The sequence below is a fragment of the Poecile atricapillus genome, chromosome Z (genome assembly GCF_030490865.1).
Source record: "Poecile atricapillus isolate bPoeAtr1 chromosome Z, bPoeAtr1.hap1, whole genome shotgun sequence".
In the NCBI taxonomy this organism is placed as follows: Eukaryota; Metazoa; Chordata; class Aves; order Passeriformes; family Paridae; genus Poecile; species Poecile atricapillus.
This window is the reverse complement of record NC_081289.1, coordinates 134,136,898-134,164,704: the sequence shown is the minus strand read 5'-3', so window position 1 is coordinate 134,164,704 and position 27,807 is coordinate 134,136,898. Positions and strand designations below refer to the sequence as shown.

Below are 27,807 nucleotides of genomic sequence, written 5' to 3'. Positions count from 1 at the left end.
GATGAGATGAAAAATAATGGCTTTTTTTTACTTATTCTCTGCAAATGTTTTGGTTGTATTATATTCCTTGTATAGAAGGTTTTGGTTTATGACAAGAGAAATTCTGAGGAGTAATCTGATTTTATTTAATTAAGGTCTTTTTCTCAGGTGCAGTAAACCATCAGAATACATGGCTGTAAAAATACATTAGTCATAAATTTCAGATCCCAAACATTAGTCATCGTAGGGTCAATGAATGGTTTGGGTTACAAATTATCTTAAAGATCATCTCATTCCAACCCCCTGCCATGGGCAGGGCCACTTCAGGTTGCTCAGAGCCCCATCCAGTGTGGCCTTGAACACCGCCAGGGCACCCACAACCTTTCTGGGCAATTTGTTCCAGTACCTCACCACCCTCTCCATAAAGAACTTTCCAACATCTAAACTAAATGTCTGCTCTTTTGATTTAAAACTGTTTCCCCTCATTCTATTGCTGTCTGCCAGTGTTAAAAGCCAGCCTCCCTCCTTTTTTATAAGCCACTTTTGAGTACTGAAAAGAGTTTTAATAGAAAAATATGAGCAGATAATTGCATGCTGGGTTTTGCAACTGGACAAGATACCTTAACTTCTTAAAACAATAAAATGAGTTGGCCTGAATTTCAATGTGTATGACCTGAAGCACTGACAGCAAAATCCAAAATCACCCCCCAACACTGGTTCATAAAAACAAGGGAGTTTGTGCAGCATTAAATTTATTTCAACTGCCAACCTTGCTCCTTTTTGTTCTGAGTTGTGCTTTATTTTTTGTACAACATCTTGGAAAACTAGACTGCTCTAGCCTCCTTTTATCAATTTCTGTACAGACAAAACGTCAGCAATAAGGCCAGCAGTAACTTTCTACATCAGTCACGTAGCTTGAGAACATAATTGATGCCAATGTCAATGTGAGTTCTCTTGGAATCTTGGGAGAGCACGTGTTGGATGTATTCCCTGCTCTCTGCCTGGATATTTCAGAGTTCCCTTTTGAAGTTTCTTCCCTCCTAAAAATGTTTGTTTCTTCTTTGAGTATTTTGTACTATTAAAATCCTTTTTGAATCTATGTTTCTTAGCTGATGTTAATGATGACCTCAGTTGTATTGTGGAATTATTCTGTTGCCATGTGCAGATCCTTCTCTGACCAACCTGTCTGGGTCCTGTCCTTCAAGGCCAGAGCTAAGGACTGGAGTAAATGCAGGGAGTCTGAAAACTTTTTTTTAAGGCTCTGAGCCTTTTCTTTGTGCTACTGTTGGGGGAGATGAGGAAGAATTGTTTTAAAAAATATGTTAAAGCAGGTTCAATGAACTGTAGGACATACTTCTCCCTAACACTACCTGTCTCCATCCTGCTAAATTGACTGCAGCAGAGAATTCCTGTGTGTGCAGTCCCTTGGGCGGAGCTGAGGGCACCTCACTTCCCCACCATTATTCTGGCATGACTGTATGTGAGGTGAGCTCTGGAGTTATCCCTTAATATATGTAGTGAGGGTACGTCAAAAGATGAGGATAAGGCACTCAATAGAGGGTTATATCCTTTTGGATACATTCTGTAGGATGTAGCTGTATACCCTTCCATAAGCTTTACAGCAATGAAGGGGAGAGGGGAGAGGAAAGAGAAAAGGGAAAAGCTGCTGGTGTAAATGTAGTACTCAGTTTGTTTTCACCAGTATTCATTTGATTATGTGTTTTTCAGCTGATGATAGGGTATTGAGATGAAAGTGGAACTTCCATCATAGGAGCAGATAGGTCCTCCTCAAAACTTAAATTTACTTAAAAAAATTGCTGGGATTTCCCTGTGTTTCCTCTTCTGTTCCTGAAACTGTCCAGACCACGAAATTATTTTGACAAGTGTGAAGCTGGTGGGTAGCAGACTGATCACCAAGGGCTCACTTCACCAAATAAAGAACTCACTGGAGCATTTTAAGGGAGAGCCTGGTGGAAGTGATATCATTAAATTTGCACACTTGAGAAAGAATCAAAGATTTTTCAGCTTTAACCAGCAGTGTCTTCATCATTTCATAGGCACTCATGTGGCCCTTTGCATTCCTGTGCCTGAATGCTATACTGTAACAATAGTTAGCTGTTTTAGAAAGGTGTTTATTACCTAAATGTCTTATAATATAGGGAACTACTTCTATCCTTTTTTTTTTTTTCCTTTTAGTTCCTTCTTTAAAACACAACCTTATGTGCATGAGTATTTGCTGTAGATTTAACCTTCGAGTCTCCACTTTTGTAGCTACAGTGACATGGCTATTCAACAAAATAGCAGCACTCTTCTTATGGAATAAGGATATTTTATTTCAGTTACTGCAGGTTTGAAGGTTGGTTGAGCAAATCCAGAAGGAAACTATTTTCCTTCATGTGTGTATATGCCTGACATAAGAGGAAAGTTAGACTGTAAGCTTTTATTAGAAAAGGGAGGAATATTGTTTAGCAAATGCTCAGAGAGGATATTTATGGGAGGTGAGCTTAGTCTCTGTGGAATAATAACAAGACTGGATATATAAGTCATCAACAAAATAGGAAAAGTCCAGTAACAGGTAAAGTCTTTTCTGACAAAAAAGGAACAAGAAAAGGGCAAAATTGAGCTGCAGTCAGTAGGGGTTTATTTTTAATGTCCAAATGAAGATGAGTGACAGTTCTTTAGTATAGAAATTCAGTGGTCAAACTTCAGTTTCTAAACACTGAGAAATGGGTAGATTAATATCGTCACCCCAAACAGGTGGCATTATTCCCCTCTCAGACCTTTGTGTGTTCTTCCAATGTCTTCATAGTTGGGAAAAGTTGCATTTTAAAATCAAGATATATAGAGCTTCCAAATATGAATTTGCATTAACTGCAGTTTTGATTACCGCAAACAATTGGCACACAGAAATGGAAAAGATAATATTTATATTTCTACTGTACTAAAAGATAATATTTATATTTCTACTGTACTAACTGTCTCATAGTAATGAAAGTAGCAATTCAGAGTTCAGATTTCCAACAATGTTTTAATCTTGATGGCTCATAGTTCACAGGAAATTGTACCAAGGTCTGATTTAAACGATGTATTTATTTTCCAGAGTTTGGAAAACAAAGATAAATCATTACTGAGAAAATAAAAGTTTATTCATATTGGTTTTGATTTCATGACAGGAACAGCCTCTCTGATCCTGAAAAGTTCACCTAAGCATCAGTAAGAATCATCCTCTTTTCCATAGGTGCTTGTTTGAAGTTGTTACATCAAGCCAGATGAAAGTAATAAGAACATAGATTTTTATGTCGAAAAAATAATTGTGCTGTCTATATTGAATGGACCCAGCAAAAGTCCATAAGAATTTTACCTTTTTTTAATGTTTAACCTCTCTTGAAGGATGATCTGCCTGGACAGGAGTATCTACTTGGCTTGCAAATTCAACACAAAGCTATATTGGATCCTCCTAAAGATTACATATGCATAAACATTAACTAAAGCTGTTCTACAAAGTTGAAGTTGCAAAACACAATACTGAGCTGTGAATCAGGCCTGTTCTTTTCCATTAGTTTTTTAAACCATATGTGGAGAAGGGAAATGCTGCATCCTCTAGATATTTATAGAACTGTTTCTACTATACACAGGAAAACCCTCTGAAAAACTTCCCAGACCATAATAAAATATGGGACCAGGCTTACAGACTAATTCATTTCTCACTGAGATTCTCTGACTGATCTTTACTGTATTATATTTTGTAAAGAAATGCTTGATGAGAAAACATCTTATCTTGAGGGTCAGTGGACATGGAGTAGTAGATGAAGATTCATTAATATTAATATTTTCCTTAGAAACTTTTTAATGATAGCAATCAAACAAAACCAAGAATTTGTTCTTCTCTGACAAGTAACTTGCATGTAAGTTGTGGACAGCATTGCATATGTTTGGAGAAGCACTGTAGAAATGACTTTTCATATATACAGTTCTTTGAAATGAATTGTTCTTCTGTGTCTTCCCTTTGGACTCACCAGTGTGGAGTTTTTTAGAATGCTCTTCACGGCAGTAAGAAAAATTTTGTTATGATGGTACTTTCCTGGTTTTTGCGGTTTTTTGCATTTTTTTGGGTTTTTTGGGTATTTTTCTTTTTTTGATTGTTTGCTTTAATAGTTACAGAAGTTTTGATATTATGTGTAAATGACACCTGAAGAATACACATGCCTGTAGTCTAATTCCAAGCATATGGTGTACACTGATCACACACACTGCGGAAAATGGGGTTTTTCCATTGGTGCTGACAGTCCTTCAGCAAGCTATTTGGACATTCTATTAGATTATCAAGTAACTTTTTAGTAAAGTTACTTCCTCTTTACTATTTAAAAAGCCATGCATGCTAGAGCCAAATGTAACTGAATAAGGTGAAGACACGGAAGTAAGTACTAGGTTTTAGCAAACTTAGCAAAAAAAGTTGGAAAATTGAAAGTGATTGTACATGGACTTGTAGATTTTAAAGAGGTTTGTGTTATATATTCTATTAATTGCTTTAGAAACATTTCCCAGAAACTGAAAAGGCATTAGCACACGTTTTATAAACTAATTCTTATTGCCATGTGACTGGATTCTTAGGTGAACTGGATTGTTGTATTTCTTTACCACTTTGAATAAAAAAAACAGTGTCCACTTTATAAAAGAGGAGATATTAGAGAAGGAATTTAGTAAGATATTTCTAGTAATTTTTTGGGCTGCCCTGATTCAAGCATAAATAATAGAGTAAAATAAATATTAACAAGCTCTTGACTTGGCCAAAAGTACAGAATATCCTTGATTTTTTTCAGAAAGGATGTTAAGTCCTTCTCCATGCATATTAGAATTGTATATATGTGTACAATCATGCTTAACTCCTTTGTACATAATAAGTAAAACTATAGATTCGGTTATTTAGAATCCTCAGCAGCTAAGAAAACTGGGCATGTGGCACACTTACTTTCGGGAACATTGCGACAGAAAGAAGAATTTCAAGGATAGCTTAAAGAGAGCTCTATAATAATTCTATTTGTTCTTTTTTCTGCTGTTCCCTACTTGAATAAAGTAAGCTTTGCCTATTTCCTAATAAAAGAAAAATGGGTAAGGTTATACAGTAATCTGAAATATCTGTAACAGGAGAGAGTACAAATCAAGCAGTAGTTGAATTTAGCACTGGAGAAATAGAAACTTGGAACTTTTGAGACAGAAATAAAATAAGTTTTATAACTATTTAAAGTCTTTTTTTTCACTTATGTCTAATGAATGCTATGATTTTTGATTTATATTTAAAGAATGAGTACAAAATGAAAAGTCAGCAAGAAAAGAAAGCAAGTATAGATATTCCTAGGAGACAATAGAATAGCCTGTGAGTTTTGTTTGTTATTTTAGGATTTAATGTAACTTTTGTTCATTTACTTGTAGCTGTCTTTTGCAATGTTTTTGTTTGTCCAGATGTATTGTAGACTTAATGCAATGTGTGTAAATCCTCCTGATTTTAATGAAATTACCAAAGGGCATAAAATTGATAATTCATATTAGAGAACCTGGATTTACAGCCCTCTATGAATTTCATCTGTGAAAATTATCTTAAAACTTGTATGTGTAATTTTTTCTGCATTCTGGGGCTGGATGTAAGCTCTTCATGCATTGTAAAGGCATACAAAGTATGGGGACACAGTGGTTGGTACACAGAGGGGAAATGGTCTGCCCATGCTGCGATACTTCTCCCTGTCTGAAGTCAAGTGCATAGCTCACAAAATTAATCATTAACTGAGAAACATGCCCAACCATACCATAAAATGTTTTACAGCATTTTCAAAAGCAATATTGATAATTTAGGTAGCTTTGGCACATGGTGATTGTATAAGGATGGCAACCTAATACAAATAGATAACAGTGAGCACAATATGAAGGAAGCAGGGACAACTTTTAGCTATCATTTTAATTTCTATATGTTTCATTACGTCACTTCAAAAACCCCAATATTTGTTAAATTGTTTTTTAAAATGCACTTAAATGAGATGACTTCCAGAATATATTTTGATGCTGGAGTCACATAGTAAGACTCTTCTAATTCCAATTAAAGGTGTTTAAAGAGAGAAAACAAAAATCCAAGGACTTTTAGAAGTTAGGATAGTAACGCAAAAATGGAAATAAGTTTTAGAAAGTTAGTGGTGTAGTGAATGCAATTAAAAAGTGTGTTATCATCCAGGAGATAGATTTTTTGGAGGAATATGTGTGTATAATTTGGAGGTGATTTCCTCTTTAAATAATAAAGTATGCATTGGGAAGGAGAGAGAGGCACTTATGATGAAAATGTTTCTTCTCTTGCTGGAAAAAGATTAAGTTTAGTTTAGTCTGACAATCTGCAAATCTGTGTAATAGATTCTTCAATAAATAAGACATTAAATAAATCTCAAAGAAATACTTTTGAATTGATTTGTTTCCTTCTCTCAGTTGGAAAAATTTTGCCTGCAAATCTCCGTCATTCTGACTGCATGTGGGTATAATCTTGGTTTCAAAACTATGAGAATGGTGTGATATTTTCTACCTATTTATCACTGTGGAAAAGAAATCTGATTTGTGGTTGAGATAGCTGTTTGTCTGTATTAAATAAAAATGTTTCAGCTTTGTTTTGTAAAAAAATCAAGCAACAATTTGTGTTGACTCACCAAACTACCAGTAAGAGGTCAGAAAAAATTCTGAAACAAAAGCTGAGTTGTCAATGATTTGGCCTGTATTTAGGGATATGACCCTTAGTTTTGCTACAGGTTATCTCTCCTTACTGGAAAAGGGAGTATTACTGTCCCTTTTGTGTACAGTAATTACTGTGAATGATAGTAAACAGAAATGTTAATGAGGCACTAAGAATCCATAATTTACTTATGACTGTTAAAAAACCTGATAAATTCAGAGGATGAACTGAAATAAGACTAAACTTTGTGGAGCAGAGCAAGGATATTGTTCTACAAAGGTAATTCAAAAGGTTATTCAAAGGTAATTCATTTTTATGACTGACAAAGTATTTTATTGAAGGAAATGTGTATGCAATTTATTGTGTTACTATATCTAATTGTAGTGCGAACTTCAAGAAAAAGGCTGTCAAATACATTCAAGTCTATCTAACTGTGATCTATCTGATTGTTAGTGGTTATCCTGTGAGTGGTTCTTGAGAAAGAATTGTAGATTTTGGCCCTCTCTTTTATCTTCAGGTTCACATTTGCTCTTCTTACTCTCCACTAATAGGTAGCATAGATCAGTCAGTGTTAAAGGAGTTGCCTCCTGAGCTTCTGGCAGAAATTGAATCCACCATGCCACTTTGTGAACGTGTGAAAATGAACAAGCGCAAACGTAGCACAGTTAATGAGAAACCAAAATATGCTGAAATCAGTTCTGATGAAGATAATGACAGTGAAGAAGCTTTTGAATGTAAGTAGTACATAATGTTGTTCCTTAAGGTAAAAAAACATAATATTTTGTTTTTACAAAAAAATACACATTTTTTAAGTTGGCCACCCTAAAACATACAGCCCTAAATTTGCTGTCCTGACAACTGCCTGGCCAGGAGCCCTTGGTTCGCTTTTAAAAGAAAACTTACTTGATTGCAATTTGTCATTCAAGATGAAAAGCAATGTAGTTGTTAAATTTATTTTCCTGATTACTTTACTGGAAACGGCTCCCTAGTTGGTTGGTTTTTTTTTTTTTTGCTTTCAGTTGTACCATAAAACACTTCTAACTATTCAGATTAAGGAAAATATCCTCTAAAGAAGCACAGAATTAACATACATGTGTATGCAGAGAGAAATTTCATTAAACAAATTCTTGAATTATTCTTAGTTTTATTGATAAGAAAAGTGAAATATCCCTAAATTGAAAATCTTACTGCACAGAAGTTTCTTAAAATATTTTGTCTAGTATTTCTTATCATATTCCTTGAAAAATGGAAATTGTTCTTGATGGATTCTCAAAGTACCATTTGCTGCTTCTACTATTCTTGAATTAACTGTTTTCAAAGGAAGAGAGGAAGCTTCTATTTAGAATTTTGCTGTGCAATTGAATAAAGTTCCTAAGGAAAAATATTTATTTGCCTCTAAGTTAGGAAGGCATAGGAATTTCCTACCTGTTGATAGAAGTATAGTTGGTTAGTTTCTATGGTTGTACAGTTAATCAGCACTGGAAATAAACTGAACAAAGTGCATCAGTTCAGTCTGAGCCATGTAGTCATGCAGGACTGCAGGAGAAGCCTGTTAGCCTGAGGACTCTTTCTTATAATGATTTTCTCCCAAGTTTTGCACCTTTGTTTATAGAAACATCTTAATGAACTTTCATTAAATATACTGTTTTGGAGTTTAGTATTTCTTAAGGTCTAAAAGAGAAAGATCGTTTGTTGTGCTTCTTACTATGTTTCAAGTTTTCATCCAATCATGGTTGAAATATGTGTCTTTGCACATGAAAACTGTAACACTGTTACCTTTGACCTTTATCAAAGAAGCTGTAAAGAATGTCCTTCTTTGTTTTCCCTTTTAATTATAGCTGAATAATGCTTCTCTGTGCATGAATGTGGTGTCTTGAGGTAAATTGTAATCAGTATAAATTATGGCAAGGGATTAATGATGACTTGCTTCATTCAGGAATTCTATATTCTCTGTTTACCATATCATATCACCTGTATATGACGTTAACAATTTGGAACAGTGAATTAAAAAAATAAATTCACTGAGCAGAGTTATTTAAGTTGGTTGGGAATGGAGAGAATTGGCAAGAATTTCAAATACTTTAATCTATATATTAGCCATAGTAGCTGTCAAAATTCTTAAATACAAAGTTGAGCAAGTTAAGGAAACTTTCACAATAATGATATGCCTTGAGAAATTCTAGTTTCATAAAATCCACTCAAGAGATCTGTCCATCATTCTTATCAATTCAGTGAATACATCTGGTTTAAAAATAAATTATAGTATTTCTTAAAGAATAGTGTAGAGCTGAATTAAAACAAAACAAAACTATCAAAAGTGAAAGATTTGTAGCAGGAACACTGAATAGATTTGTACTGTTACAAATACATGTTTCTTAATTATTCTGTTTTCCTAAAACTGAATTTAAAGAAATATGAAATAGTGATTAGTATAGAAAAAGAGAAGTTTCGTTGAATATTTCATTAAGAAGGGACATGCCATTAAACAAAATTAAAATATTAAATTAAAGATAAAAAAGATTGATGAGGTAATTGTCTTACAGTAATTACTACATATGATTTTATATAAATGTTTGACAGAATTCAGAGGGAAATTGGGTGTTTATATTCCAAATAATATTTATTTATGTATAAAATCAATCCTAACTCTTGAAATGTTATTAATACTTAAATTTTAGTCAGTTTTATTGATTTCAAAATAAATATGGTAGAGCAGTGACTGTGAATAGCTGCTGCAATGTTCACGTTATTTGTCTTGTAGAGCTAGCAGAACTGTAACACATTCTGTTTTGTCATGCAGCATTGATAAACTGGTCAATCTGGAATTCTGCCAGGAAGCAATATTGGAGTTACTTTTTTGTGGAAATATAACTGGGGTCAGAATTCATCCAACAGAGCTTAGTGTTACAGATGATTTGTAAACTGCAGAAAGAGCCATCTGCCTTCAGAAAACACTCTCTCATGGGATAAAGGAATCAATTAATATGTGTGCCTTTTCCCATAGAACTCTTACTTTCTTCTCCAGTGCATTTACTCCAGGCATCATAGAACAGTTTGAGTTAGGGTTAGGAAGCAACCTTAAAGGTCATCTAGGTCATCCCAGCCTCCCTGCCATGGATGGGAATGTCTCACCTAGACCAGGTTGCCCAGGACCCTGTCCAGCCTGGCCTTGAACATTTCCAGGCATGTTGCATCCATAGCTTCAGGGCAACCTGCTCACTGCCTCACCACCCCCACATAAAGAATTTCTTTCTGATCTCTTATCTAAACCTGCTCTCTTGCGGTTTCATTACCCCTTGTCCTAGGACTCCATGTCCTTGTGAATGAGATCACACAGGTTAACCTCTAGAGCCTGTCACAATTTTCCCCTTCTAGATAGCATCCATTCCCACCAGTGCACCACACAGCTCTGTGTCATCTGCAGTTTGCTGAGGGTGCCCTCAATCTCAGTGTCATTGTCTGGCCCCAGCACTGACCCCTGAGGAACACCACTTGTCACTGATCTCCATTTGACCATCAAGCCACTGACCGCAACTCTGTGACTGTGATCATCCAGCCAGTTTCCTACCCACTGAGTGCTCCCAGATGGCTCACCATTTCTTCAGTCACAGATAACTCTCTCAACCATTTTAGGCAGTGCTAGTACCTCTGCCATCCTGAGCATGACTATACTTTTCCAGAAGGAAGTTTAATCCAGATGTAATACAGCTTGAAGCCTGAACTGAGTTATTAGGTTAAAAACTTGGACCACCTCTACTACATTTATGGAATTTGATACCTCTAGGATTCATTGCCAAACAGAAGTGTTCCCTTAGGAGTCATTTTTATTAATTCTGATCCTGGACTGATATAGGACTATAACCTGGTATGTTTCTTAATACATGAGTTGTGGTAAGAACTTCTCAGTTCAGTTCCAGTTCTGTATAAATGCTTTGAGCCATTCTGCTCAGAAACAGCCTTATATACAGTCATGCCAAGGAGACTTTGGTAGAGACACACAATATCAGAAGTGTTATATGCAGGTTCAGAAGCAATAAACTGGCAATAAACACTGCCAGTCTAGAAATGTGATGTTTTGCAAGTGTTTTGATTTTTGCAGTACAGTCTGTGTTAGACATCTCTTTAGGAGCTCAGTTGGCTGGTTATGTTAAAAAATGGAAAGTTGGCTGATTTCATGGAGGAAGCTACCTCCTCATCCATTTCCTTTTCTGTTAAAACTGAGCATTCTATCAACTAAAATGTACAAGACTTCCTTTCAAAGTAACAAGAGAACTGTCATTCTGCTCCCCCATTTTATTTCCACAAAACCTGTGTGCAATATTTGCTCCAACTTCTTCAGCATTCGCTTTTGCTGGGTTTTTGGTGAAACCAAATGAAAACTAATGAAAATTAATTAGAATAATTATCTGTGGTAGAAGCTTGCCGTTTGGCCCAGAATTGTGACTCCAGCTTTCTCTTTTGTACAAATTTCCTGCAGTATATACCAAGGCAAAGTTATAATTCTTTTGGGAAAACAGAGTATCTTTTGGAAAATAGATTACAAAGTCTCATTGGAACTTGGTGTGTTAAATGGGCAAGGCAATTACTGAATTGGAATATGGACACCCAGTATTGGTCATAATTTAGATAACTGAGGATATTATCTCAATATTCTCTTCTAAAAGGATGAAACTGATTTTGATTTGTACAGCTTTGCTTACTTTGCTTTTAAAAAGATAAATGCCCTGTAAATTCATGTTTTTAAATGTTTTCTGGTATCTTTGCCAGTTTCAAGCACAGTTTGTCATAATACAAAAGAAAACATTAAAATAAAGAATCCATAACAGAGTTGTACTGGTAACTTTAGTGTCCATTTGATTTAGAACAGCTATACGAGTGATGATACGATTTAGAACACTATAAGAGTGTTGGGCCTGCAAATCATAGAATAATTTAGGACCTTTATAACCATCAAGTCAAATCATACTACTAATGCAAAGTGCACTACTAAACCATGTCCCTAAGCCCTACATCTGCACATCTTTTAAATGTTTAAAATTATTCCGTTTTGAACTATTAGAAGTGTAAGTTTTGTGTTTAAAATTAAAATGCATTTATTTCTAGCTTCTCGTAAGAGACACAAAAAGGATAGAGATGAAGCTTGGGAGTATGAAGAACATGACAGAAGAAGTTCTGGTGACCACAGGAGAAGTGGTCATTATCATGAAGGAAGGAGGATTTCTGGTAGTGGCCGTTACCGTAATCGCAGTCCCGATGACTCTGATATGGATGATTATTCTTCTCCTCCTAGCCTCAGTGAGGGTAACTGATCATTATAAGGATTTAATCTTATTCCATAATACTAGTGCTTTTTTAATGGATATGGTAAACATTTTAAAATGGACATCATTGCATGCAATATCGAGTATAAGTGTAAGAAATGTAAATAATCACTTTTTTATGTTTTGAGGATGTGTTTATTTTACTCCTTATTCTCTTAATTAGTGGCTAGAAAAATGAAGAAGAAAGAAAAACAGAAAAAGAGGAAAGCTTATGAACCTAAACTAACACCTGAAGGTAATTTTAGAAAATTTATTCTAAAGCTTGCATTTTCTGCTTTATAATATTTTTAAGATAATTGCTTATTAATTTATCTTTTTTTTTTTTTTCTCCAGAAATGATGGATTCTTCAACCTTCAAAAGGTTTACTGCTTCAATAGAGAATATTTTGGAAAATCTGGAAGACATGGATTTTACAGCTTTTGGTAATACATCAGAAATTTTCAAAATGCTTGCCCCAGATAAAAACCTGTATTAGTATTTTTGAACTTCCTTCATGGTGATTTAATTTTATGTGATAACTTGCTATGGCATTCTGGATTTATATGGCTTCCACCGTGAGTGGTGGCCTTTACCTTTCCAATTACACTTGCCACTGCCTGAAGAAGATCCTTCTTCCTCCGTCTGCAGAATCCAAAAGGGGCATAAATTATAATAACTAGTCCCCTTAAGTGGAAAGGATACTTCTTTGGGATGTCATTAGGGTGTCAAATGTGTAAACAAGGTGGTTCTCTTGTTAGGAATGTCCAAGGCACATAATTATGCATCTGCTACATGCAGATATGATTATTCCGTTCAGGCAGCAGAGCCCTAGTGTATTTATGGCTAAGACTGAATCACTTACCCATTTCAATGGAAGAACAGTATCCTTAGCTAAGTGTTTAAGGAAGTAGTTCATGTTGCCAAAGGTGACTTTCTTTTGAAAAGGATAATGGAATATTCATTATTTTTTTTCCTACCATCTTTGTCACAGGATTAAAACAAGGGGAGTGGCATAGTAAACAAGTTTCTATTTTCTTAGTTTTTAAAGGCATAGTGCATGCAACCTTGAACATAAAAGTGAAGTAATTGGATCTTTCTGTGTCTGGTAACATGATTTTTGTCTAAGATTAAGTATAATTAAGACTCAGATTATCTCAAGATGCTTAGTTTCTTATGTGTTTTTTGTTTATTGTTCTTGCCCCGATTTGAACTTTAGGGCTACAATAATTGAAGATCCGTTTTACTGAAATAAAAGTGATAGCACAAGTACTGCAACAAATGGGGTTTGCTATTTTAAAAATTATTACTTTGTGACTTTCAGAAGGGCATGCCTCATGTTAGTCTCTTAAGTGGTATTTCAGAGGCAGTCATACTCAACAAGTATTTATTGTTTCAACACAACCAAAAGGTGTCATTATCAGTCTTTATTAGATGCTAATTATTTAGAACCATTAGATGCTGACTATTTGGACAATTAGCTCTTTTTTTTCAGTTAGCTTTTGCATATTGTAATAAAAAATACTGGTTTCCTGAAAGTCTTATTAGAAATAAGATTGTTAATTTTTTACTTTTTTTTTTTTAAAGGTGATGATGATGAGATCCCACAGGAATTGTTACTGGGCAAACATCAGCTTAGTGAGTTGGGCAGTGAATCTGCAAAAATCAAGGCAATGGGCATTATGGACAAGGTACCTCTTCGTAATCTACCTTTTTCTGCGACATAAAATACTGATCAACATACAAAAATTTACTTCCTCTGTAATTACATTCCACCCTTTTCAAGGGTGCACAGACCAGAAGAACAGCTGAGATTCTGCTCACTTAAATGAAGTGCTTAGGAACTTAAAACATCCTGTTACTCTTTCTGAAGCTGAGACTTTTTTGTTGAAAGGTGTCCTACTCTTCCCCAGTCAGCTAGAGGAACTTTTGTTTGCAACAAGTGCAAACTTGTTGATGTCTCACCTCTGGAAATGTTGTTCTTGATCTCCTTTTGTCTTCCTGGAGCTTTTGGTTTTGTTCAGTCTTATGTCTTATATCTTATGTCCTTTATTAAACTCTTTGCCTGCTCTTGACCACTTAAGTTTGTGGAGTGTCTGTGAAACCACATGCTATTATAATTACACTGGACTATTCCAAACTTCTTTATTCCAAACATTAGATATTCCTTGTGAATTTTCCTTCAATCCCCCTACCTTCCTTTGTAGTTTGTGAGTGGCATGATCATTTCTCTGTCCTGATCGTTCTCACTCTTATGCTCCCTTCACACATTCATAGAAATACATACATACATACATACATTCATGTCTATATAAAATCAGTTTTGTTGCTTCCAATGGTGAATAGTATCTAGATTGGAGAAGCTGACTCTCCTCAAGTTTAACGTATTCCACAAGTTATTTAATCAGGCTTCTCAGAAGATTTGTAAGTGAGTTCAATTTACTTTTTTCAACATGTGACTTCTTGGAAGATAGCACTAATATTAAGAATATATTTCCCTTTTATTATCTTTCAAGTATCAGGGAATTTATATCTACTTGTTCATGCAGTATGGATTTTCTCCTAATAAAGCTCTATATTGTCAATTAGAATTTGTAGATCATACATGGATTTGGTAAATTTCTATTTCTAGAAGCATATAACAGCACAACATTAATGACAGGCAGTTTAAAAATTTGTTTCTGTGGTCTTTGCTGGTTGAAAATGCAGTTTAATTCCAATCCTAGAATATATTTTACCTGTTTTCATTATAGTATCTGCATTCTGCTCATGCCAGATTGCTCACAGTTGAGGTGATTCAGGTTATACAAGCTCTGTCCTTCATTCCTCAATGTTCTTCTCAGCAATTTGGAATTATTTATATTTCTGCAGTTGTTTGACATGTTTCTTTATTTGTTTTAGCTCTCAACAGATAAAACAGTAAAAGTCCTGAATATTTTGGAGAAGAATATTCAAGATGGATCAAAGCTTTCTACTTTACTTAACCACGTGAGTTTGAAATTTCATAATTTCACACCATTGTGCAGAATAGTTTTCTTCACTTGAGTCCTATTTAGTGATAGGTTCAAATACTGTGTATGTGTGTGAAAGGGATTTGTAATATAACAAATGTTTGATTGAGTTAGTCAAATTTTAATACTTGAAACAAAATTAAATTAATTGTATTTTTTCAGTACTAATCATATTTTACTCTAGTAGTTACAACTAACAGATCTGTTGGGAGCAACTGTATTTTCTTTTGTTTCATCCTGAGATATTATAGTTTCATCCTGAAATATTCATGGTAATTCTGATGTAATTTACATTGTTGTTGCATGTTTCTTTGCTATGTGTCCATAAAGCATCCCTTACAAAATGTCAGAAATACTATAGTTTTCACATGGAGTCTATCTTTCTCCTGAGCATTAAGGAGGAAGTTTATGGTTTAAGTGTTCTTACACGGCCAAGTTTCAATGTCAATGTAAATAAAATTAATGGGAAGTTTAATATTTTAGGATGGTTTTTTTTCCTGGTATACCTAAAACTACTCAAAGATTTAGAGAATTTATGATGTTGATGTTCCATATTTCACATATTTTTTTATTTATACACTTTCTATTCAGAACTATATTGCAGCAAAATTAGAATTGAGTTTTATAGAGAAAAGCTCCTCATCAGTAGAAGTACGAGAGTAGTAGTTTATATCAAAAAGGAAGAGTTTGAACTTGCACACAAAAACCAGAGACACATTATTTGTACCTAAATACTTTGATCTAGATAGTTTGTAAGGGTTTCATAGTTTCAGTATATGGTTCTGAATGTCTTTGGCAATACAAAAACTGCATAAAAGGGAAGTAAGGATTTAACTGGTCTACTTCATTGTCATGAAGTCTTTATGCCAATGATTTTAAAGTGATATTTTTCTTCTAGTTTTTTGAAGTAAAACTCAAAATTATTCAGAAGTTGTTATTGTCATATAATTATGATATGATGTGATGTTATGTTATGTTATATTTAATGAAATTGTCCAGTGCTTGCAATTCAGAGACAAACTTGGGTTAAAAAAATACAAAACAAGTTTTTTAGAAAAACAAACAAGTTTTAGGGTTTCTTAAAACTATTAAAAATTATTCTAATCATTGTGACAAAGGAAGTCTTTCCTAAGGCATAAGCTTGCTACTTTTACAGTGCAGTGAAGATATCTTACCTCCATGTCAGTATATTTTTCAGAAGCAGAGGATGCTTTAATATTCACTTCATTTCTAAAATTAATTAGGGAAAACATTTTTTTTTTCCTTAAGATGTCATTTGTGTATGTAGCAAGTTCTGTAAAGCCATTGTATCTGAGAAGATTGCAGGGATCTCTTGATTTGCAGATTTTTGTTGATTCTATAATTATGTATATCATATATATAATGCACTGTTCTATTGGTTCAAATTCTCTTAACCCAAAGGCAAAAAGGTGTTACAGTCTCATTTACCTCTGACCTTCACAAGGAAAGCCAACAGTGTTGAAGTGTGGTGTCATATAGGTAGTAAAGACTCTTTTTCTCTGGAGGCACTGTCTGTAGTTGAGAAGCTATGAGAAATTCTACCTAGCTTTGCTGTAATAATGTTATTACAATATTTAAATAGTCCTGGACGGTCATATTTAACCTCATATATGTTTGTTTTGGTACCTCATGTAAACACAGTAATACAGAAATTATTGTATTGTAGCCTATTGTAATCTAAATGGACGTATTTCATAGGAGGTTGATAATCAGTGGGTTGGTTTAAGAAGAGAAAGTTGTGTACTTACATATTTCATGTGACTTGCAAAGTCTTTTTGTACAGGAATTCCCTCTAGTGGCAGAAATTATATGAATCAAAGCAGCACTGAAGAAGAAAACACCAGATGAAGGAATTGGATTTTGCCTAATGTACATCAGTCTTAAATAGAGCATACAGCAGTCTTCCCTTACAGTGCTTCCCATGAGACACAGAAACCTTTGTGTTCTAACAAAAGAATATAGATTACATGACTTTGAAGACCAGTAGCTTAGACACACATTACAAACTTGTTGCTAGTAAAACAAATATTACTTGATTTTTAAAAAAAAGTATTTTGGTATTGTAAAGGAAATACAATATTTTATACGTTAGTATATATAAGCATATTAATGTAGCATTATTTTCTTTTACTTGGTGAGAATAAAAATTTAACTTCTTGCTCATATTCTCTTGTTTTTCTTGCCTGTTGCAGAATAATGACACTGAAGATGAGGAGAGATTATGGCGAGATCTCATTATGGAAAGAGTGACAAAATCTGCTGATGCTTGTCTTACTGCTATCAATATTATGACATCACCAAATATGCCTAAAGCTGTATATATTGAGGATGTAATAGAAAGAGTTATCCAGTACACAAAATTTCATTTGCAGAACACTCTCTATCCTCAGTATGATCCTGTGTATCGAGTGGATCCTCATGGTGGTTAGTATGCTAAGAAATCTTTCCATATTAAAAGCTATAAAAATTTATCTACTATATGATGGTATAAATGACATTGTGGAACAAGATTTTTGTATGCAAATTTTATACTGGTAATTCTTTCTTATCACATACAGTATCCTGAACAGCTGTACAGTTATATATAAATAGCACTGTTAATTTGAGGATGATGAGACATAGTGAAAAAAACAGTGAAATGTGTCATCTGAAGAACTTAGTGCCTTGGTTTACTGCAATTTACTGCAATTTACTGCAATAATGTCAATGTAACCAAAGTATTTGGATTACAGTACTTAGAAGTTTGAAGTTCAACTTTTATGTTTAGTTATTATATGTTGAAATAAGTAATTTCATAGTCATAGTCCCCCTGTATATAGTGATTTGTTTCAGGGAAGAAAGACTATTTAACTTCTAGCCTTTTGTTTTCATGTACATACTGACAGGTGCATGGCTCCAATTTTAAGAATCTTTTAAAATTTCAGGTCAAAAATTTAGAGTAATTATGAAAAATAATTATGTGAAATTCCTGCTTTCCAGCTGATGCTACTAAGTAGTTTTTCTAAATTGCTTTCGCAAATCTGTAGTGATGTAATTATTTGGGGGCACTTTTTGAGGAAGATCATCTTTCTGGTATTTGAAACACTGAAAATATTAATGAATGTGTATTTTATTTTCTAGGTGGTGTTTTAAGTTCAAAAGCAAAACGTGCCAAGTGTTCCACCCACAAGCAAAGAGTTATAGTGATGTTGTATAACAAAGTTTGTGACATTGTTAGCAGCTTGTCAGAGTTGCTAGAGATACAGCTTCTTACAGATACAACTATTCTTCAGGTAGGTTTTTTTCAGAATTCCTGTCCAAAAATGTTAGCCTTGCTTTTTCTAGAGTGAAAGTGAAATATAGTTGTCTCAGTGACATGAAGTTTGAAATTAGTACAAGCTTTTGAATTCTTAACATCAGAGTGACTGTGTAGTACGTCATTTGCATTTTCTCTTCTACACTTAAGAAAAGTTTAACCTGACTGTATTCAAATATAGAGTAGTAGAATCATTTACACTGGAGAAGATCTTTAAGAACATCAAGTCTAAACTTCCAAGCGCACCACTAAACTGTGTCCTTAAATGTCCTATCTACATATCTTTCACATATCTACAGGGATATTGGCTGGACTGCTTCCATAGGCACTTGCAATCCTATCTAAACCACCCCTGGCACAATTTATGGCCCATTTCCTTTGTCTTGTCACTTGTTAGCTGGGAGAAGTGAGCAACCTCACCTGACTACACGTTCCTTTCAGGGAGTTGTAGAGGACTATAAGGCCCCCTCTGGAGCCTCCCCGTCTCCATCCTAAACAGCCTCATACCCCATCAGCCATCTCTCATAAGACCTGTGCCATAATTTAATATTTTCATTTGCAAATAATACAAAGTAATTGTTGAAAGCCTTACCTGCTGACTTGTGACATTGCGTAAATACCAGTTTGTTAATCCTATGTACTTAAAATAACTTCTATCAATTGATAGGTGTCATCTATGGGAATAACACCTTTCTTTGTAGAAAATGTCAGTGAGCTACAGTTGTGTGCCATCAAATTAGTAACTGCGGTAAGTGCCTTCTAATTTGTGGGTTCTTGTGCCTGTACTGCTGAGTGTTCTGAGGGCATTTACATAGGCTGTATTTTCTCTCTGGTAGAGAATTGGAGTGTAGAATTAATGCTGTTCTTGCATGTTTTTGCAGTTTGATACCATAATATAGAAATAGTGTTATATCTGTCTGAGCTGCCCCTATTTGCAGAGTATGCTATAGAAAGAAATTGCCTACTTTAAGTAAGAAGTTTCTTAATTTTGATTGTCAGTTAAAGTGTAAACACAAGCTCCTTCATCTTACCCGTCCTTTTTTATTTTAAGATATCTATTTTTTTTTTCCAATCTTTAATCCTAGCTATGTGGTTTTCCTTATTTCCTATGTTCAGATTTGAACTTGCGCAGTAAGTCATAGAACTAGTATGGTATTTCTGTATAATAGAATAAATTATTTTTCTCACAGGAGGTGACTGTTGGAAAAAATCACAGGATAGGTAAAATACTATTTCAGGAAAAATGTAGTAGAACACAAATGTCCTTGTTCAAGTGAGAGATTTTTAGTCTTTGTAAGGATTATATACTTCAGTATTCTTCCCAAACAAAAGGGGAGGCAAAATCAATGGTTCTGACTCTGTAAATTGAAAGAACATATCATGTCAGGCAAACTTTAAAACTTGGCGCAGGAAGCAAAACTGTTTTCTCAAATGTACTCTACAACCTACATGTGTTCACGTAAATTGTGTTATGACAGAGTTTTCCTTTGTACTGAGAGAAATAAATACCAAGTCTTAGCAAATAAAATAAAAACTAATAAAAACTTAGTATTGTATTGTTTGACTTTCCTATATAATGTGTTATACCATCAACAAAAATACTTTAAATAGAAGGTATTTGCAAGACCTAATGCACATTCATGTTATATAAAGATTTTTTCTAAATCTCTGTTTGGAAAAGTTTTTATGTATTTTATAAGGAATTGCTTGCATTGAGAAAGTAATGCATTAACAGTAAGGTGAATTATAATTTATTGAAGTGTCTTGTGAAGTGTATGCTGTCATATATAATTATTTACAAGACATTTTAAAAGCTGTATTTTATGTAACAATAAATCATTGTCTAATAATCCTGTAACTATTAAATAGGTGTTCTCCCGGTATGAAAAACACAGACAGCTAATACTAGAAGAAATTTTCACTTCTCTTGCGAGACTACCAACTAGCAAGAGGAGTTTGAGAAACTTCAGGTAACTTCTGATGTAAATTAGTAACTGCTGTAGACTATAGCATTTACAGTTTTGTAGATGTAGGATTTTAGGCTTCATTGATAATTACACTAAAAATGTGTCTCTACAAGCTGCACTTTTTGCAGGTTGAGATTTCAAAACAAACTCTTTGACAAATGTCTTGTAATACTTGCTTGGTTTTTATGCTATCACTTTAATAATTGAAACATTATTTTTCTCACTGAGAATCTGAACATGTGTCATGCTGGTGTGAGTTGAGGATTATTTATTGTTGGTCAATTCTTTAATTCAGTTTGTATGGAATTACATAATTTCTTTATTGCTAAATCTCTGTAGGAACATTCCGGCTGAATTTCTTTGAGGATACACTCAAAGCACTCTTTTCAGGAAGGGAGTCAGTTTCATATCCGTATCATCTCATATGTCGGAGTTTACCATCTTTTTGATGTTGTTAAGTGTAGCAATAAGATGGTATTGGTGTGTATATGGGCAGTAAACTCATACTACTTCTGAGGTTACATTAGGGAGAAACATAGTTTTTTTACCAACTTAAGACAGTTGCCTGCTGAAGTTTGTAGTCTGCTATGCTGCTGCAGATTATTGTAGGTGTAGTCCTTGTAAAAGTCAGGCTAGGTTCTGGTCACTTTTTTCTGTTTTTAAAAAGTCCTACACATTTCACATACATTAAATACTACAGAAAAAATTATTACAGCAACAGTTTCGTGTGTTTTGTTGTGTTGTGTAGGAGAGAACATGGTATTATACATAACAAGCTTATTATGTATTTTAGCAAGTAGGTGTTTGTTTTATTAAATATTCCTGTAACTGTTTCAGCCAGTGAACTATGTGCTGTTTTAGTTCACCTCTTCCATGCAAGAGCAATACTTATTGGTTTTGTTAGGTCAAATGTTACACTGCATAAAAAGAAGCATATTAATAGATAAATGTCTGGAATGTGGATTTCTAGCTGTGGTAATAATTTTTGAAAGATACAACTTAAAAACAATTTTTTTTGTGTGTTTTGTCCTCTTTGCTTACTTTTAATGTTAATACGATCTTTTCTTATTAATAGGTTAAACAGCAGTGACACTGATGGAGAGCCTATGTACATTCAGATGGTAACAGCACTAGTTCTGCAACTTATTCAGTGTGTGGTGCACTTACCATCAGCAGAAAAGGATTCTAATTCAGAAGAGGAATCAAACAAGAAAGTAAGATATTTTTAAAAGCCTTTTTTATGTCTGTGTGGAGAAATTACTTATGTGTGTTCATAGGTATAATGCGTTATTACAGTGCTCTAGTAATCAAGCATCATAATTTTATGTCTGCTGTAATTTTTTGGTGCATAAGAAATGCTGATCTGGAAATCATAGATCTATGCTAAGATAATAGACAAATGTATCTTGTTATTTTCAGGTGGATCAAGATGTGCTTATTACTAACTCATATGAAACTGCCATGAGAACAGCACAAAACTTCCTTTCTATTTTTCTTAAGAAGTAAGTACTGTTGCATTCCTTAGTGTATTGATAAACCCATCTCCAAATGAATACTGTAATATCTGACCACTGAACAGTAATAAATACCTATTCATAAAGTTATTTATAACAATATACTCTATTGACACCTAAGAGAGCTTCTTGCCTAGACAAAAATGTTTATAGAAGAGAAATTCTGCAGTGTTCTTCATATATTTAGGAATCTGTCTCAGAGTTCATGTAGGATTCCTTTATTATGGGTCTCTTACTTAATGTGAAGCCTGAAAGAGAAGGCTGAGCAAATATTTGTCGTGGTTTCAAGCTAGTAATAAAAACTTACTTATTTTTTGCTAGAGATATGGATTAAAATAAGAGCAAAACAGGCTTAAAACTTAAAAGGAATAAAGACAGTTTATTAACAAACTACTAGAATAAAAATACCAAAATAAACTTTCAGAGAACCCTTTTACTTTTCACTACTTGATCATTTCTTTGTACACATAACAACATAGAGACAAAAAAAAGTTTTACAATCTTGGTGGTAGTGGTCAAAAACAGTCTCAATTTTAGAGTCTTTTCATCAGTCCCCGTAGAGAAACAGAAGTCTCTTTCTGCTAATCCATGGAGTTTCTAGAGTCCACTCCTCCCATCTCACACCACTCTGAGGTGTGCAATGGGTCAAATTGCACACAGATTCTAGGGATGCTATTTTTAAGGATAAGTGATTCAAAGCAGAAATCTTTTTCAGTTGTTTCTGTGAGCCCTCCTGGAAAACAGCCATCTCCCTGGCTCCTTTAAGGCTTTAAAATCTTCACTTCACTCGCAAGTTCCAGCAACTCACAGGATCATAATCATTTTTCTTTTCTTTAAAGTCCACACTTTGAATACTCTATTCCTCCCATACTCTAGCCATGAATTAAAGGAGTCTTTAAACTACTGTCCATCTCCATAGCTGCAACAGAAAGACTTTTCAGCAACAAGCATCTTCTTTTTCTCTCTTTCTTATTTAAACTTAACTCTTTTCTTTACTGTTTCTGGTAGGTTTATGATGTCTTACATGTTAATTGTCTCTCTTTCTCTGTCTGTTCTAAGAAAAAGGAGTAATCTGTTGTTTATCTAGGTAATAAAGGAGTTAAAAGAAGAAAGCTACAAAAGTTCATAGTGTCCGGTTTCAGTCTAGCAACAGACTTTGAAAACTAAACAAAACTGCTAAACTGCTTTTCTCTCCTCCCCCCCCCTCCCTGCGGCCTTGTCCCGGGCCTGGGAGGGGGGGGGGGGGAAAGCCAAGACGGAGCTTGTTACCTCTCCAAAGCCGGAAACCAAAAGAGAACGAGACAGCTCTGAGTGTACTTCTTAAGGGAGTGTTTACAAGTTGAATTCACTTTTTAATGGTCAGATCTGCTGTCAATTCTTGAAATGACTGATAATTGGTCAAGAAGAAAAACTCCCATCAGTCACCAGTAGCTTCAACTTCCTCTTTTTTTTTTCACTCGGTTTTAAAGGTGAAGTTAACCCATGATAATATTTAAGTGGTGAAACCTTGCTGATTCAGTCATCAGATATAAAAAACCTAAAATCTACTTTCACTGAGCTAAAGTTAGGAATGTCAGTAGCTCAGAAAGGAATAAATAATGTACCTGAATTAACCATAGGATTTCAAAGAATAAGTCTTTAGGTTTTAATTGTATTATTTTCTACACTTAAATCTGAAAAGCTATTTAACAAGCCATCTAGCAATTGCATGCTTCTGATGTTAAACTTAGGGATGATATATAGAAGTCAAAAAGTAAAAGGTATGCTAACTTCTGGTGGGTTTTTTGTGGGATTGGTTGGTTGGTTGGTGGGTGGTTTTTTGGCATTCTGATTGTAACCTTTGTGAAGCATAATACTGAGATGTGTTATCACTATCAGATAAAGAAAACTGAGATTAAAGAATATAAACATACCAACTCTTAAATATCCTACTCTAAATTAATTTTTATAATTATACCTACTATTTGTATCCAAATTAATACAGACTTTAATGCAAAGGTAAACATAAAAATCTTAGCAACTAAATTGTGCTGCTATGGATTAGCTGTATTATTTCTAGTGCAACTTGGAGCGAGAACTGTTTAAGCTATTTCTTTGCAAACAAATAAAACAAATTTTCTGCTAGTATTTCAGATTTGTTTTTTTGGAATTACATAAAACTGCTTTTTCTGATTAAACACGGGATTACTTCTGTTTGTATCAGAAGAAAACCTTGTATGTTTGTTAAATTTGCTTACAAAAAGCATTTTCTTCTTAACAGGTGTGGCAGTAAACAAGGGGAAGAAGATTACAGGCCATTGTTTGAGAACTTTATTCAAGATCTTCTTTCTACAGTCAATAAACCAGAATGGCCAGCTGCAGAGTTGCTACTTAGCTTACTAGGAAGGCTATTGGTAAGGGATTCTTGTTTTTAACTGTGTGAATTCATTTCTTATTAAAATGAAGACTTGTTTATTTCTGCTGAAACTACTGTGGGAATACTTTCTGATTGTTGACACACATGCAGCATGTAGGGATTTCCTTGCATGTATCACTGCTATGCAATACATAAATAATAAAATTTTGGTTAGAAGATCATTCATATGAAACTTGTTGAAAATGGTATGTATAGTTTCTTGTGGAAGTCCAGTTTCACTATTTGATTACATTTTCAACATTAAAAGGCGTCATTTCATAGCATCTAGTAAGTGCATGTATTTATATGGAGTAAAGTCAGCCTAATAGCTGTAATTGTACATATTAAGAATCTTCTCTGGACTATTCCCTTAGCACAGAACCAGAAAACAACTCAGTGGTTTGGTTTTTAACAACTACAGCAAATGCTTATGGTATTTTACAGAATGAGAATGTTTTAGTTAGTGTGTTTTTCAGTTTCTCTTCAGTATTATAATGTAATTAACACAGTAATTTGAGCTGCTTCTTGAAAAATATTGCATGGTCCTGTTCTTGGTAAAACATAGCTTTATATTTGTGTGAATAATGAGGAGGTAGCATTATGATGCTTAAAATATCTGCTCCTGGATGTCTGCTGTGCCAGTTGTCCAGTTTGTTTAATGAAAATATATATTTAAAAAAACATGACAGATAAATTTGTAGAGCGCGAGAGACCCAATAAAAAAGAAGCATTAATGTAAAGTAAGTAATGTATGTGTGATGTAATAGCAAATTACATAATTTTATGCAATATGGAAGTTAGGTGGAAACTTTAATAAGGTAAAGCAGTCTTCTGTGAGAAGAATCTCTGTGGCAGAAATAAATATTTATTTTTAAATGTCTATTCTACTTTTCTTAGGTTCACCAGTTCAGTAACAAATCTACAGAAATGGCATTAAGAGTTGCATCACTTGACTATCTTGGAACTGTAGCGGCAAGACTGAGGAAAGATGCAGTCACTAGCAAAATGGATCAAGGATCTTTAGCCAGAATCCTCAAACAGGTGTGTGAGACATCCATGGCAGCTGAATGGAGATCTATCCATTCAAATGCTTGAAATTTTTAATTATACCTTATGGAGAATCAGTCTTAATTCACTGTTTAGGTTTCTGAATCAAATATATGCGATTTTTAAGTATCATATTTGTTAACTCATATCTTCCTTGCACCATTTCTGTAGTGATTCTATAAATTAATTCATTACAGTGGTTAGTCAGTTTTCTTGTGACAATACCGAGGAAATGATGGAGCAACAGTTGGATCCTATCTTAAGAGGTCTTAAAAACACATATGAACCTGTATTTGCTATTGTAAAGTGGAACCTAAGCTGGCACTCAAATACATGCTTTAGAGAATTAATCTATTAGTCTTGTAGGTTTAGTTTTTATGTCGTGTAATTTGAGGTTTTGGGGGGGTTTTGGTGTTTCTTATTGAACATGTATATGTGTCTGTAGTGGGTTGATGCTGGCCAGATGCCAGGCCCTCACCAAGCTGCTCTGACTCCCCTCTGCAGCTGCACAGAGGAGAGGAAATGTAAGGAAGGGTCCCTGGGTTGACGTAAGGATCAGGAGAGATCACTCATCAAATACCACCACAGGCAAAACAGGATCAACTTAGAGATAAGAACTGAATTTTTACTAACAAAATCAGAGCAGGTTAATGAGAAGTAAAATAGGTCCTTAGAAACACCTTCCCCCACCCTATTCCCTCCTTCCCAGCTTGACCCCCTTCCCCAGCAGCACAAGGAGACAGGGAGTGGGGGTTGTGGTCAGTTCATCACCTGGTGCTTCTCTCACTGCTGAGGGAGAGGAGTCATTCCCCTGCCGCACTGTAGAGTCCCTCCCACCGGAGACAGTTCTCCATGAACTTCTCCAATGTGAGTCCAACCCATGGGCACCAGCTCCCTGCAAACTGCTGCAATGTGAGTCCATCCTATAGGCACCAGCACCCCTCAAACCGCTGCAGTAGTGGGTCACTCTTCTGTGAGGCGCAGTCCTTCAAGGACAGGCTGCTCCAGCCTGGGAGCAGGGCCCTCTTCCCACAGGTCTCCCCCAGGCTCCCAGGCTCCTCTCAGGCACCCACCTGCTCTGGTGTGGGCTCCTCCAGGGGCTGCAGGTGGATCTCTGCATCCCTGTGGACCTCCCTGTGCTGCAGGGGCACAGCTACTGCACCAGGGACTGCACTAGGGGCTGCAGGGGAATCTCAGTTCCAGTGCCTGGAGCATTTCCTCTTCCCAGTGCCTGGAGCATTTCCTCCCCCTCCTTCACTGACCCTGTTTCTGCAGGCTGTTCCTCTCACATGTTCTCACCCTGCTCTGCTCTGGTCACAATTACATCTGAACAATAACTTTCTTTTCTTTCTTGTAAAATATGTTATCACATTACCACCATCTCTAATTAGCCCAGCCTTGGCCAGCAGCATGTCATCTCTTTGGAGCCACCAGGAACTGGCTCTGATGGACATGGAAGAAGCTTTTGGCAGCTTCTCAAAGAAGCCACCCCACCCTGCTACCAAAACCACGCTATGTGGTCTTTCATTAGAGAGTCCGTATTTGGATTTCTGCTAATGCTGCTCAAAATCTGCCGGAGTGTCAACATATGCTAAAGCAGGATATACATTTGGGCCCTATATATAGTATAAGAGAAGCTCGTGTCCCATGTGTCTTTTTACAAATGGGGATTTGCATTTTTCTTATGGAGAATATACATTTCTTTCTGAACTAACTGTTCTCAGGATTTCCCTTCTACTTCCCTGAGAAGACTACAGATATATTGCACATACTTTATAATGACCATTAGATTTATATTGATGGAAAATCTTCTATGCTTTTCAGGCATGCAGTTAAAGAGGAAAAATAATCTACTCCTTTATGAGGCTGATTCTTGCCACAATTTCTTTTGGTTAGAATATTCTACAACATACCATATTGAATCTTTCTGTAATATAATTTATACTTCTGTATCATAAGGGATTATAATTCTCCACTCTTGACAGTGATTCTGGCAATTTTGCATTATACTTAGTGAGGAAGTATTTCAGAAGAACCCTTTTCTCTTTCCTTATCTCTTTCCTTATTCTCTGATATTGAAAAATATTCTAGAAAGATATATACCTGACCTGAATTTTTCTGTTTGGTTTTGGGTTTTTACAGGATCAGATAGCTGCTAGGCATTAGCACTTACAGAGAATAAAATTAAGGTGGGCAATTGAGTGCTAAAACATTTTATTTTCAGTTTCTCAGGAAACTTAACATCACTAACGGTAGACAGCACCATCCATGCATTGTGGAAGGTGTGTACTATGCAGTACAGTAGACTGTTGTGTTACAAATTTGTAAGAGAAGAACAATATGTACAGTACAGATAACCTTCACTTATCTGTTCAAATGGCAAGAAAATAAGATCCAGGGGCAGCTGTTGTCATCAGAAACTTAAATTATTATTCAGAAATTAGCTCACATCCCTACAGATTTTTCTTTCCTGCTAAATTGAATACTTCTGTTGGATATTTTCTTCTGCACTCTGATATCATTACCATGATATTAGTCAATGATTGATAAATGGATATAATGCTTCCCACTGTGGTT

The 27,807-nt window shown here is 34.9% G+C and overlaps 1 protein-coding gene across 7 annotated transcripts in view; it reads left to right on the top strand.

The window, feature by feature from the left end:
- NIPBL (NIPBL cohesin loading factor) overlaps positions 1-27,807 on the top strand; it is a 147,143-nt gene that overhangs the window by 94,793 nt on the left and 24,543 nt on the right. For all 7 annotated transcript variants that reach the window (XM_058864285.1, XM_058864288.1, XM_058864281.1 and 4 more), the window contains 14 exons: positions 7,234-7,416; positions 11,786-11,983; positions 12,167-12,238; positions 12,337-12,426; positions 13,568-13,671; positions 14,882-14,968; positions 17,205-17,436; positions 18,133-18,284; positions 18,975-19,055; positions 20,177-20,277; positions 21,350-21,488; positions 21,694-21,776; positions 24,049-24,181; positions 25,081-25,224. In XM_058864285.1, coding sequence (XP_058720268.1) covers positions 7,234-7,416; positions 11,786-11,983; positions 12,167-12,238; positions 12,337-12,426; positions 13,568-13,671; positions 14,882-14,968; positions 17,205-17,436; positions 18,133-18,284; positions 18,975-19,055; positions 20,177-20,277; positions 21,350-21,488; positions 21,694-21,776; positions 24,049-24,181; positions 25,081-25,224 — 1,799 coding nt within the window. The remainder of the gene's footprint in view (positions 1-7,233; positions 7,417-11,785; positions 11,984-12,166; positions 12,239-12,336; positions 12,427-13,567; positions 13,672-14,881; positions 14,969-17,204; positions 17,437-18,132; positions 18,285-18,974; positions 19,056-20,176; positions 20,278-21,349; positions 21,489-21,693; positions 21,777-24,048; positions 24,182-25,080; positions 25,225-27,807) is intronic.